The 13,533-nt window shown below is 39.1% G+C and overlaps 1 protein-coding gene across 2 annotated transcripts in view; it reads left to right on the forward strand.

Annotated features, from left to right (window-relative positions):
* Positions 1–351: 351 nt before the first annotated feature.
* SYT10 (synaptotagmin 10) overlaps positions 352–13,533 on the forward strand; it is a 35,261-nt gene continuing 22,079 nt past the window's right edge. For both annotated transcript variants that reach the window (XM_032188887.1, XM_032188897.1), the window contains exons 1-2: positions 352–505; positions 13,092–13,449. In XM_032188887.1, the coding sequence (XP_032044778.1) occupies positions 355–505; positions 13,092–13,449 (509 nt within the window). In that variant the 5' untranslated portion in view covers positions 352–354. The remainder of the gene's footprint in view (positions 506–13,091; positions 13,450–13,533) is intronic.

The raw sequence follows: 13,533 nt of genomic DNA on the forward strand, positions 1-13,533 counted from the left end.
ATTGGCCAAGCCGCCTACCGAAGCCCGCTAGGCACAAAAGGCGTTGCTAAGTGGATGCTTTTTTTTTTTTCCTCTTTTGATTTTTTTTTTCCCTCCTCCCCCCCCCCCTTTTTTTTTTTTTTTTGGCGTCTCCCCCCCCCCCCCAACCTTCACTACTTCTTCTTCGGATGAGAGCGCGGTTTCACTCGCACCGCACCCGGCGCTCCGCCGCTCTCCGCTGCCGCTCCGCTCCGCCCCGCTCCGCTCCCCGCGGGAGGCTGCGCGGGTGCCGGTGCGGTGCGGCTCCGGTGCGGTGCCGGTGCGGAGCCGTCCCGCACCGGCCATGGCTTAGAGCGGCCGGCCGGGGCAGAAGAGATGAGTTTCTCCGCGGAGGACGGCGTGGGCAGCCTGTGCCACAAGGCGCTGCAGATCATCTCCGAGCTGTGCCTGGGCGGGCAGGTGGAGCGGGAGAAGTGCGCCGGCATCTTCCCCCTGGAGACCGCCCGCCAGGGCATCGGCGGCACAGGTACCGCGCCCGTCCCGCCGCCGCTCCCGTCCTGCCGCCGGCGTGGGCGGCCGGAGAGCGCAACTTTTTCTTTTGCCTTCCCTGCGTGCCGAGGGGGCGGATGGGGGGGGGGACTAGGGGGGGCAGGCTCGCAGCCCGCTTTAAAATCCTCTGCCTCCCGCAGCCGACGGCTGCGTTTGATGCTTGGGCAGCAGAGTCGGGCGTTCTTCAGTGCTACGGGGGCTTTGCGCCCCGTCGTCCCTTTTTTCTCATCTCCCCAGCTGCCCTTCGGGGCGCCCCGTTACTCGCTGGCGGTCCCCGGGCTCCAGGCACCGTGCGGTGACCCGCGGCAGCGCGCTGCGGGACAGGGGTGCGTATTCCCTCTGTTAGCCGGGGGAGAGCTCTCTGCCTGCCGGCAGGAGACAACAGGAGCAGCACAGCCCTCCGGGTCGCTCTGGTCCAGGACTCGTCCCGGAAAAAAAAAATTTTTGGGGGGTGGGATGAGGGAATTCGTGTAAATTTAAATATTCCGAAGCCAGAAGAAAAACATGTCAGTGTCGAAACCAGACAGACTCCTAATGGGCTTGTCTTTGGTCATTGATTTCTGAACTGTCTGGATCTTCTGGAACTGGCTCTGCTCATTTGCATTTTTCTGTTCACTACACTCCAGAACCACTGTTTTGCCATGGTGCTGGTTTTGAGGACAGGGTTTGAAAATTAGCCCAAGTTCTTAATTTCTGCCAGAAGTGATCGGTAACCTATTCTGTAAGTTCATAAATGCAGCAGGATAGCTTGCATTATGGCCAACAAATAACAAGCGTACAGCACAAATTAAATAAATTGACACCAAGTCATGAAAAGCAGCAGGTTCTGAGCATGTGCCCCAGCTGCGTTGTTGCTACCACGGCATCTGTTAGTTGTTTTTTTTGTTTGTTTGTTTGTTTTTTGCCTTTTTTTTTTCTCCTTCTAATATCCAATTTACTGCAAATTCCGAGATATTTAGTATCTCAGCACAAAAAACAAACAAACAAACAAAACAACTGTTGCTGCTACCGTCCTTAGAGAGGAGCAATTCTTCTTACAGACTTGGGTACCTGCACGGTTCTCCTATGGCTTTGTGCTTGAGGCAAGTGCTCAGTCTGCAGCCGGTGAAGGCTGCAGGAGGGGCCCGGACCAACCCATCAGGGCTTGGACAGCCAGGGCAGCAGGGTGCGGGGTTGTAGCATGCTTCCACCAGCACGGATTGTGGATTTGCTGTGCTTTGTAAATACCATCTGACGAGTATATGTACACTCTTTGAGCCGTCTTGTCCAAATCGTAAAAGGTGGCATGAAAATAAGCTCATGAAGCTTTGAAAACTGGGCTCTGAAAAGATTAGTTTCTCTATCTGATTTTTAGAGAGTGCTGCACAGGGAGTCAGTATTAGGTGTCATGTAAAAAACAAGTGAATATATAAACAGGTGGGTAGTGAAAGATACAGAAATGTCCCACAAGGTAAACCAAGTATTGCTGTCTAGCAAATTTGAATCTCCAGCACTTGCCTTCATGTTGCACTGTGTATTACAGAAGCTTCTTTTGAAGAATTGTCTACATTTTTGAACAAATATCTTCATTTCTTTAAAGTCAACAATATTCTTGGTGATTTACATACAAAAACCCTAATAAAGTTGCAATTGTGAGATTAGAAAAAAATAATAATTGACAATTAACCAAGAAAGGGCTTGAATCACATGGTCCCACATCTCAACTGAGTTCCTAAATCTAACTTTTTCCTCCAAAAATAAAAACATTAAGGGTGTCGATTTTATTGACACACACATTAAATTAAACATTTTCATCAATTACTAACAGTGCTAGTAATCATACTTTAATACTTTATGACTTCAGAGGAAGAACAGACACACAGTCATTGTTGATAATTGACAATATTTTAATATGTAAACACTTGGATAGACAAGATGTAAATATTACTCTCATGAATTTGCTGAGTTGAAAGATTGTAAATACAGTATCTAGGCTGAGAAAATGTGGTCATCGAAAGGTAAACCATGCCTTAGAGAGGTATTTATTCTGCTCTTCAAATGCATGTATATTTCCATCTCTATGTGTAAAGTTAATGTTGTCCACAGTGTTGAACACCCACAGCTGCTGTTCATTAAAGGTAGAAACCTAAAGTGTTCTCCATCTTCATTTGGAGAATAAAGCCATAAATGTTTGTGTTTTCCTGAAACTTTGGTGTCTGGTACATGGGCTTACCAGTATTTGGTGTGAGAGTCTGTGGCGGTGGTGCTGTGGCTGAGTAAATTCTGCACAATTCTGGTGTCATGCAACTGTAGCTGTAGGGTAAAGAAGAGCAATGGCTTATTTAGCCCTATTGGTTTTGCTGTATTTTGCTCTAGCGTTCCCCAAATGATGATGTGGGAAACCCTTTCCCAGTGTTTGCCCAAGCTAGATAACACGCATCATGAACCATTTCAGTTACTTGCTGTCTGGGGCTTTGTGCAGCCTGTCAGGCATTAACCCCTGCAGCAAGCACTGAAGCATGTCGTGAAGAATCTACTGTAGTAAGAGTAAGAAGATACTTGAGCTGTGAGAAGGAGTTCTGGAGGATGTGGAGATGATATAGAAGACTGAGAGGGTGATTACAGAATGGTGGTTTATTATTGTATGTTTTTATATTATAGAATCAGCTAAACTTTCAAATTCAAAAAGCAGAGTCAATGAGACAACATAAAAAGGGGTGCAAAAATTAAAAGAAAAAAAAAGTCTGTATATTGTCCTTTTGAACACTAAATTCATTTAGTTTTTCTCATCTCAAAAATAAGATACCTGAAAGTGTCACAAATGTAGTATAAGGAAGAATCAATAAAGAAATTTCATGAGAGGAAAGAAGGCTAAAAGATGAGGAGACCCATATTTGGACAGGAAAGAATAGTACAAGAAACATTTCAGAAAGAAAAAAAGTAGATGATAAAAAGGAAAGAAGATCTTTTCTATTTAATACATGAATACAAGCATGTTCTGGAAGTTGAAAATTTTAAAATAGGTAACTAATACTGCTATGATTTGGTTTTGTTGGTGCGTGTGATGATTGCTTTCTGTTCAACTGGCCTGTAAAATGCAGCTGAGCTTCTCAGAGGAATCACCACCAATTCGCAGGCTCAAAGTAAAACATGAGACAACGTTGACCCTGTGACCCAGGATGTTTCACTGGCAAGTGGAGAGGCTGGGTACTGTTTGTTGTTGTTGTTTTGATAGTGTAGGTGTCTACATATGAGAAAGAAGCAAGACAAGGGTAACAGAATCAAACACACAAGAGGGAGCTAGAGACACAGAACAAGAAATGGAAGGTTTGGCTTTGGAAGGGCAGAATAAAATAATAATAATAATAATAATAATAATAATAATAATAATAATAATAATAATAATAATAATAATAATAATAATAATAATAATAATAATAATAAATGAATCAACAAATAAGGAAAGAGAGCTACTGAGGTTTACTGCTAGCTAAGAAAAATAAATAAATAACCTCCACGTGTTTGGTTCCCCGTTTTCTTACAGAAATAAGAGTTTGGACATTCTTTGTGGACAAACAGGATTACATCAAAGAAATGGCTGATTCTTCAATACATTTTTTTTTTTTCTCAGTGACAGCAACAAAACCTTAGGACCCTCAAGCTCACTGCTTGGGTCAAGAAGGGGTAATCATATTTAGTGTAATGGATAATTAATCCATGGAACTCAGAGGAAAGAATCTTATTGAGAGAACACATTTTGTAAATTTCCAAGAGCTTTAGACAATTAGTGAAAATACAACATCTGCTGTTATATCTTCTGCCCTGGTAATTACAAGGACTATTAATTCTCTTATCTCAGGGGAATGCTCAAGAAAAAAAAAAAAAAAAAAAAAAAAAAGATTAGGAAGCTGTTTACATTTATGGTACTTCTATATAGTCAGATGACAGTGAGATTTCTTCTGAAGAGAATAATGTTTTTCATAAAATGCTGAATTAGATGTGCAACTGGTTTATTTATTTTTTACACCTTCTTTATGCCCAATAGATTCGGGCAAAATTATTAAGATGTTTGTGAAAAAATGAGAAGAGTTCAGGTAGAAAATATATGGGAGATAGATGTGTGCAGAACTGCACCTAATAAAATTCATCTTTAATGCAAATAAATTATCTTCTAGAAATGCCCAAAATTCATAGGTACAGCTTGGTTATACCTGTATTTACATTCAGGCTATATGATCAATAAGGAACTCCAGGGTTTTCTTCTCTTTCTTTCTTTCTTTCTTTCTTTCTTTCTTTCTTTCTTTCTTTCTTTCTTTCTTTCTTTCTTTCTTTCTTTCTTTCTGTCTTTCTGTCTGTCTTTTTTCTGTCTTTCTGTCTTTTTCTATTTTTCTGTCAGTTGAGCATCCCTCTTCATTTTAAGGAGCCAAGCATATCGAAGTCCCAGCTGGGAGCATTTCTGAAACCAGCTGCATAAAGTGTACTGAGAGGAAGTTAGGCTTCCTGCTCTAGGGACATGTTCAAAATTCACTGCTATCACATATCCTCTGCAAATGGTGGGCACTTACTGCTGTCTTTGCTTTGTTAGGCCTTCTGGTCCTGCAGAGTTTAAGAACCTCATTATCCATTCTCATGGGGAACCAATGTTTATAACAGAGCTGGGAACACAGTTCTTTCCCTGCCAGGAGGACATTTTAGTCATCTAGTGAGCTAGATGAGGGCTAGAGAGTACTTGAGGGCGATGTTTGCTCTTGCTCTTTTGATTGTCAGATAATGATTTATTTTTATTTTTAAAGTTGACCATGCAACAAGCATCAGCTCCTACAGGATTGTTTTCTATTCACCTAAATATTCCACTCACAATTATTTTACTACCATAGAACTTTAACCTGACATGTTTCCAACCCCACCTTTGATTGACAGTTTACTACAGAAGTACAGAAGGAGTAAGAAAACTCAAGAGCATCCTAAGCATGGCCATTCTGTAATATAGCCTCGTGCCTCCCTGAAGAGCAATGTCATTGGGGAGGTTCCTTCTGCTGCAGCCAGCATGAGTCTCCTGTTGGCTGTCAGCTCCTTTTCTGCCAGTTCCCATCCTGATGATTGCAGTTGGTGGTTTACATCAGTCCTGGTTCCTTTAAACATACTTGTGTGTACATGCATGTGTGGGTATACACATGCAGAGTATAAGCTGAAGATATACTTGAACCACCTGGTTATGTTTAGGGGGATAGAGGAACAGATTTATCCAGTAGTGTGCTTATAAGTGCTTCTCAACTGTGCCAAAAGCAAGCACAAAGGGGACTACAAATGTGAAGACTACTGTGATCAGTGTGAGAGTATCATACAAGAAAGGAACATATTTCTTCATAAGAAAGTAACTGTTGTGTGAAACAATTGAGCATTCTGTTACAAATAAATGTGAGAAAAATAAATAATAAACTTTTGAACAGTTAAATACAGATCAAATTTTTTATGGTATAATGCATCACCTGGACAGAGCAAAATTATTACCATAGAGAAATATGGTTTGGGAGAAAAAAGAAAAAGTGCAGGGTTACTGAAAACTGCTTTCTGAAATGGATGGTAACAAGCTGTGAAAAACAGAAATAGCTAATTCAGCAATGTAGTGGTAGAAAAGAGGGGTAAATGCACCACAGAAACAAGATTTACAGTAATGTGAAGACAGTCACAACAATGCAGAAGTGCTCAACACACATACAGCAGTGATGCACAGTAAAGGCAAGCATTTATAAAGGAATCTTCCTCTGTCCATGTTTTGCAAAGAAAAAATACAGAAATGCTTACAACAGCAGGGAGACAAATCTGTAATAATGCCAATTTTGTGTGTTTTGCTAGGTCTTATCATGTGTTGTATGTTCATTATATAATGCTATGTATGAATAAACTTAACCATGCCAATTCAAAAATGACACTTAAACTATGTGAACCTGGCTGTAGCTACAACATGCTCATAACTGTTGGCCGTCCAAAGGGTCTGTGATGCGTTTTCATGTCCTTTTCTTTTCTGAGAGAGTATAATGAGGTATTCTTGCAGATGTTTAGAGATGCTTGCAAGTGTGAGAGCAGAATGGGACCAAGCTCAAAGCTGTGTTTTTTGTTTGTTTGTTTGGTTGGTTGGTTTGTTTTGTTTAATGGAAGGCAGAGGGGGGAAAGGGGCTGAGCAGAGATGGAAATTTATCTCCTTTTGAGATTAAGTGAGAACTAACAAGTATGAAAGTAGCTAAACAGGTAGGCCAGAGAAAGCCTTAGAAGTGGAGGATTCCAGTTTACATTTGGTATGTTAGAGTGGAGAGGCCAATGTTCAGTCCAATGTCTTTTGCTTCCTACACTGCAGGCAAAACACAAGTATCCAGCCAGGCAAAGTAAAAGCCATCCTTTTTAATTATATACAGCATGCAAATCATGTACCAAGACTTATGGATTACATTGCTGCTGTGGCAAATTCCTTCTGATTTCTGGAAAGCAGAAGGTGATGTATAGAGATAGGAGAAAGCTAACGAGCGTCTGGGAAATACCCAAGATCTACTATACATCCTAAAGTATAAAGGCCTATATAGGGAGTTTGAAATGGTAAAAGAGGATGTTCCATTTGTGGTTGGACAGAAGTAGATTATCAGATGCATTAATAAACAATATAACAGATAAAATGATTTTGACAAGAGATTAATAATTTTATGTGCTCTAAAGATGTAGTAAAACACAGTCATACCTGACTTCATTCGGTTGGTTCCCTTGCTGCTAAGAAATATGCTACCCTAGAGTTCTGTTAGCACTAAGAAATGATATATGAGCCAGGAGGTGGTGATGGCTATTTTGAACAAGTTCAGACATCAGACTGAATTAGCAGCATAGGAGGGAACACATTCACAACAGGGCAAGAGTCAAAAGATTTGGGGAAGTTATTCAAAGCATGTTTCATTGTGAGAACAGTAGAGGATACTACATGTAGACTTTTAAGTGAAAGGTTATTTTTGTAGTTTGAAGTGTAAGTCAGGTGTTTTGACAGGTTCAGGTTAAGAGAAAATAAGAAAGATTGAACCTGCCACTTTCTGAGGTATGCTATATCCCTATCTGTGGTGATTTAGATGATACTGAGGTAACTGTGGAAGATCTGCTAATGCCGAGTAAAAATGAACACCTGCAACTTTTGATGTTCTTCAGAGTTCCCCAAAGAAAACTTAACAGCAAAAATGATGGGCTGGGACAACTAGTTCACACGAGTAAAGGAGGTTTATCGGACCCAGACCATTTATAATTAATAAAGCTTCCGCTTCTCTTCGAATTCTAGAAAATCAGAGACATATTAATTTATCTGAACGAGCCAACTGCTGATATTCCAGACTACAGAGTTCCATTCAGAGTAGTCCCTGTGGAGATGGTAGAGTTGCTTATGGATGATTAACAAGAGAGAAAAAAATAGTTAAAGAAAATTGGTTTGAGAAAACTTTACGTGATGTTGAACTTTAAATATTTAAGAGATCCAAGATCACCTATAGACCAAGAAGGGGGTCAAAAGAGGATACAAGCCTTCTTTTTCCAGAACGTCCTTTCCTGCTGTTGCTTTGTTGGGAAAAGTACATTCTCTGTAGCTTGGTCCATGTCAGATGTAATTCATCTCCTGCCTGCTGTGAACACTCACAGCACATTTCTAAAGCCAAAGCAAGGCTGTTGGGCTCTGCAACAGTCCTGAAGTATGAGTCCAATATACAGTCTTGTTCTGCAGGCATATCTCTTTTACCCCAGCTGGAGCAATGTGACTGACTGCACTTTGGCATATCTTCTGGCATGTGATGTGATGTGAGAGACACCAAATACTGTGACTTGACACAAATGTAGGTGACTGCTCCCTCCTTGCGCTGCCTGCCAGTTATGCACGTGGGCAGCCATGTAACCACATAAGCTGGTCTCCTCTTCATATTCAATACCATGTGTTGGTGGAATATCCTTTTTCTCAAGCTAAGCACTAAGGGCCTTATGTTTTCAGGGCACTGACTGAAATGGAAATGAACTTAATTTGGTCTGCACATGGAAGTCTGCCAGTGTGCATGTTTGAGAATGGATTCACATGCAGAACCTTCCTGAGGCAAATTTCAAACAAAAATTTGTTGCAAATGATAGTACAGAAACAGTTGCTCAAAATATTCCTTGCATCCAGAAAGGAAAAAAAAAAAAAAAATATATATATATATATATATATATATATATATATATATATATGTTTCTGCAGTACTTGCCTAATATCAAACACTTGCTGTCAAGGATCCTCTTATGCTGAATGTGTTTCCACAGATATTTATAAAAAATGCAGAGAGAAGATTGTGAGGTAAATATAATTCAGGCATTACCCAAGTAGGTGTGTCTTTCTCAAATGAGAAATATAAAATTGTCCAATATTGCACAGCTTCAAATAGTAGTTTTAAATAGAAAACCATGAAGAAAGAGGAAACTTTCTTTCAGACATGACATTTTATTAAGACTATGAAGATGACATTAAAGAGAGGTCGGTAAAGAAAAATGACCATGAGTGAAATGTTAACTCCAGTGAAATCAGTGAAAGATTTCCCACTGATCAGAAGACGGTGTGAGAGAATGGGAATTTTCCTCACATTGCTAAAATTATCCAGCATGTGAACAAGAATGGCAAAAACATAATTTTGTACACCCTGATGAGTATGCAGAAAGATGTCCTATTCTGTGTAAACTTGTAGTATTGAAGACAAGATGTAATTACAAAAAAAGAGTTGTCAAAAAACTGCTTGTGGTTGAAAATTATTTTTCTTTTACTTCATGCCGGAGACAAGTGAGAACATTATTTACAACACTGACAGTTAGCATTGTCCCAGAAGAGCGAGTGTTCTCCTTCTGCCTCTAAAAACCTAGTCAGTCTTTGAAGTTGTCACTATCTTTATATAACACTTACATAAGTAAAGTACAATCCCAGCCTAAAGACACAGCCATCCTTTGGTACCCATTTTTCTTCCCAAGCAGATTTCCTTAATAGGGGTGTGAAGAAACGTGAAGAAACTCCTCATCTGCAGGAGATGTTTTGGGAGCTTTTTTTTTTTTTTTTTTTTTTTTTTTCAAACCAACCTTCCTCTTAAGAGGTAATACATGAGATACTTCCGGTGTAACATGTAAAGTGTCTAGGAAGCTCCATTTACTGCTGTTCTACAGATGATTCCAGTCTTCACATAACAGCAAATCTTTCACAGTAGTTACTCAACCAAGGGACTGTCGGAAATGAGGAAATGAAACATGATATTCACATTAATGTATATGGTATAGTGATTGCTTTTTAGCAATTATGGCTGTAAATGAAGTAAATATATTTTTATCCTAATGAACTATTTTTTGGTCCAATTCCTGACAATTACTGTATTTCATGATTTTGTTTAAGTATTTGTTGTACTATCAAGTGCAATATGTGAAACTCTTTAACTTATTATTAAATAGCAAATATGGAGACTGTAGTTTGTACAACTATCTCTAGAAATAGCTCCTACATATTTTCGCTGCTCTTAAGACTTCAGATGTTTCAGGTGATTATTTCAGTGTATGAAACTTACAATGTCTGTAAAGATTTCGGTACTAGGTTAGAGAGAATTTAAAATAGAAATATAAAAAAATATATACATAAAGAAAGTCGAAGAACTAGAGTAGGTGTTGAAAACAGACACCAAGTTACTTGAAGGCTTGAAAAGTGTCTTGCAGTTAAAAATTTAAAATAAGATTGGCTAGAAATGCTTTGATAGAACGTTTTTCAGCTGATAGTGTCTGCTCATCAAATTGTAACCGCTGGAAGGCATAAATGATCATATTTCTGATTTTGAAACTATTTCAGCTATTTCAAAGTAGTTACACATCCTGTTTCAACATTTTCTAAATGAAAAATTATAATTTTCAGTTCTAAAAGCCTTCATTTCCAAACATAACCTAGTTATGCCAACCACATCTAAACTGAGCTGGAAATACTGCAAATGACCCCAAATTGAATTCCTTTTTGGTTTTCTTTTTTCTTGCTTTCTGAAAAATCATTAACCTTTTGCTAGAGTTTTACATTTGGTCAAGATTTGAGAATGGAGAATTAACCAAAAAGAGTTCTTTCAATGGGGCATACCTCTGTATTCAGTTCTTAAATTTACTTAAGACCATTCCCTGGCACTGAGGCCAATTCACATGTCACAGCCTCTGTCCATACACTTAAAGTCTGTCTTCTACTAACATATAAGGACCACATCCAAAGTGCATATAAAGAATGATTGTTGGTCTTCTGTAATTCCTGATTCATGCTCAGGAATTGTCTGGGACATTATGAAGTACCCCAGGTTAAAGCCATTCAAGGGACTGGTGTAGGTGATTGACTTTCAGGCCTTGCGGGTGTTTTTTTTCCAGCAAATTTTGCTTAGGCATGTCTTATGAAGCAAATCATAGCTTTTCACCTCTCATATGAAGACATGAAAGAAGAAATGACTGTAAATTAGAACTACAGAAGTACAAATCAGAAATACAAATTTGCAACAAAGTGATTAATCATTGAAACAAGCTGTAAACTCAGCATCTCCTAATGCCTTCTCTTGCTGTCAAGATCAGACACTGCTGTGGCATGTGCACAAGCCAAATAAAAATTATCAGGCTCAGAAAAGATCTCAGTGTAAACAGTAGATCAAACCAAATAGCCTAATAACCCCTATCAGTCATTAATTCTCTAGAAAAATCATATGCAAGAATATTGTTTGCTTCTTGTGTTACATTGCTATTAGGTATAATTATGCAACCATTCATTTTATGGACATCTTAAATCAGAATTTACCATATGAATTTCTCCTTAAGCTGACATGGATATTCCAAGGGCTACATTTTGACATTTAACTACAGGCAGAAAAGGATGACACCTTTCCCAGGACTGTCAGAAAATGTTCACAGAGGCATATTTCTCTTCAAGGCAGGGCAGCAGTTAGTGCCAAATGCTTTAAAAGCAGAAGCACATCCCCTTCTGATTCCTCCATGAAGCTGGCCATGATGTATATGAAATAAGGTTAAGTAGAAACATGTCTTTCAAATATCCAAACTACAAACATCTTCTGTTTATGTTGACTGTTCTCACCTAGTTTCATGCCGAACGGGCCTTAAGCTCAGTATTATTTAGTGGGTGATATTGGTGATTAGGGGGACAGTTAGACCAGATGATCTTGGAGGTCTTTTCATACCTTAATGATTCTGTGATTTGTTACTGATAGACATATTTGGAAATGAAAGAAAAATTTCCTAAATGAACTTGTTGAAACTCAATATCCCCAAAGTATTTGTGAGATACATACTGTTTCATAGATTCAATACAGACCTATAAGACTATTTTTCTTCCTGTGAGCCTTTATTAAAAAATACGCTCAAAGTCTGGTTGCACTTTTCCATGAGTTCAGTTTAGTAGTCTGTAGCCTGGAGCTATGGATACAAAATATTAGTTGTTAAATTGTCAAATCTTGTTGTAACAAGCAGCAGCAGCCATTACTTGAGGGGCATTTAGGCAGGGCTTATTGAATATTTTTAAAGCATACAAAAGCCTCTTTTCAAAAGGAAGGGGATTTTTTAAGTCAAATTTATAAGATTACATGATACTGGAAAAATCAAACTGAAACATGTCACATAGAATAAAAATCCTAATTAAGGCCCAATTGGCATTTCTGGTGATCCACCATTTCCTAAAATGCACGTCTGTTCCCAGAATTTAGTTGGTATGAAATCTGTTCTCTTTACTTTGACAGAGCTATTGGATATGTTAATCCACTGTGGCAGAAAAAGTCAAATGCTGGGCAGCAGGGATAGCTAAGTGTACGGTAAGATCTCCATACAACCCAGGGCATTGTATAGTGTACTCTGAAGCCAGCTTCATTTTCATAGCATAATTTTAGATACCAAGATATATGTGTTGTCGTGGTCTATCAGTGCTTAAGATTTAACCCCTGCCACTTATTGGTTGTGACGGACTATATCTTGTTCCTGCTTATCCAGGTAAATGTTAGGTTTAAACATGTTTATGAAGCAGTTAGCACATGAAGTCACAAGTTTGACAAGTCCTGAAGAAATTTCTTTATCAGCCTCAGTGTTTTGAATTAACCTATCTTCATGTGCACTTATAGAAAATGTTGACTGTTTATTTTTTTCAGCAAGAAGTGTTCATGAGCAAACACCTTTTGATGACCATGGCTGGGTGTATTCAGGACCATTTGTGTAGTCCCTTATTTCCTGAGAAGCCTGACTGGCAGTGTGTGGCTACTGGTACTGTTACTGGCACCTAGTCTGTGCAACAGTGACTGGAGAATTTGGAAAAGAAATATATAGTAGAGAATGATAGCGTTTCAAAGGCATTTTAGATATATTAAAAAAAAAAAAAAAAAAAAAAAAAAACAAAAAAAAAACTAACAAATACATAAATAGATAAAACTTTAAAGATTTTGATAGGATAGTGATTAAAATGCTTCTATCTCCTTACCTGTTTCTTTCTTACTTTTTTTTTTTCTCCATGTTTGTCTGTTATGATGATCTCTGTTTCTAATTCTTTGCAGACATCTCAGTCAGTCTGTTAGCAGTAGTCGTCAGCTTCTGCGGGCTCGCTTTGCTGGTAGTCTCACTTTTTGTCTTTTGGAAGTTGTGTTGGCCCTGCTGGAGAAGCAAACCTCTCACTTCCAATGCCAGTAATGTCCCTCAGAGCAACTCGAGTGCTCCCACAGAGGTTTTTGAGACCAGCGAGAAAAAGGAAGTTAAAGAAAATGGGAAACCTACAACAAAGGTACTTGAAGCTGCATTGAAAATTAGCCACACTTCACCTGATATACCAGCAGAGGTCCAGAATGCGCTGAAAGAACATCTGATCAGACATGCACGCATGCAGAGGCAGATCACAGAGCCCACATCATCATCAAGGTAAGGGACACTTACATCTGTGGCACGTTTCCTGGAAAAAGGTACAACCAGAACATGCTGCTGAAAACTTCTAATATCATAGGA

Source organism: Aythya fuligula, chromosome 1 (genome assembly GCF_009819795.1).
Source record: "Aythya fuligula isolate bAytFul2 chromosome 1, bAytFul2.pri, whole genome shotgun sequence".
NCBI lineage: Eukaryota > Metazoa > Chordata > Aves > Anseriformes > Anatidae > Aythya > Aythya fuligula.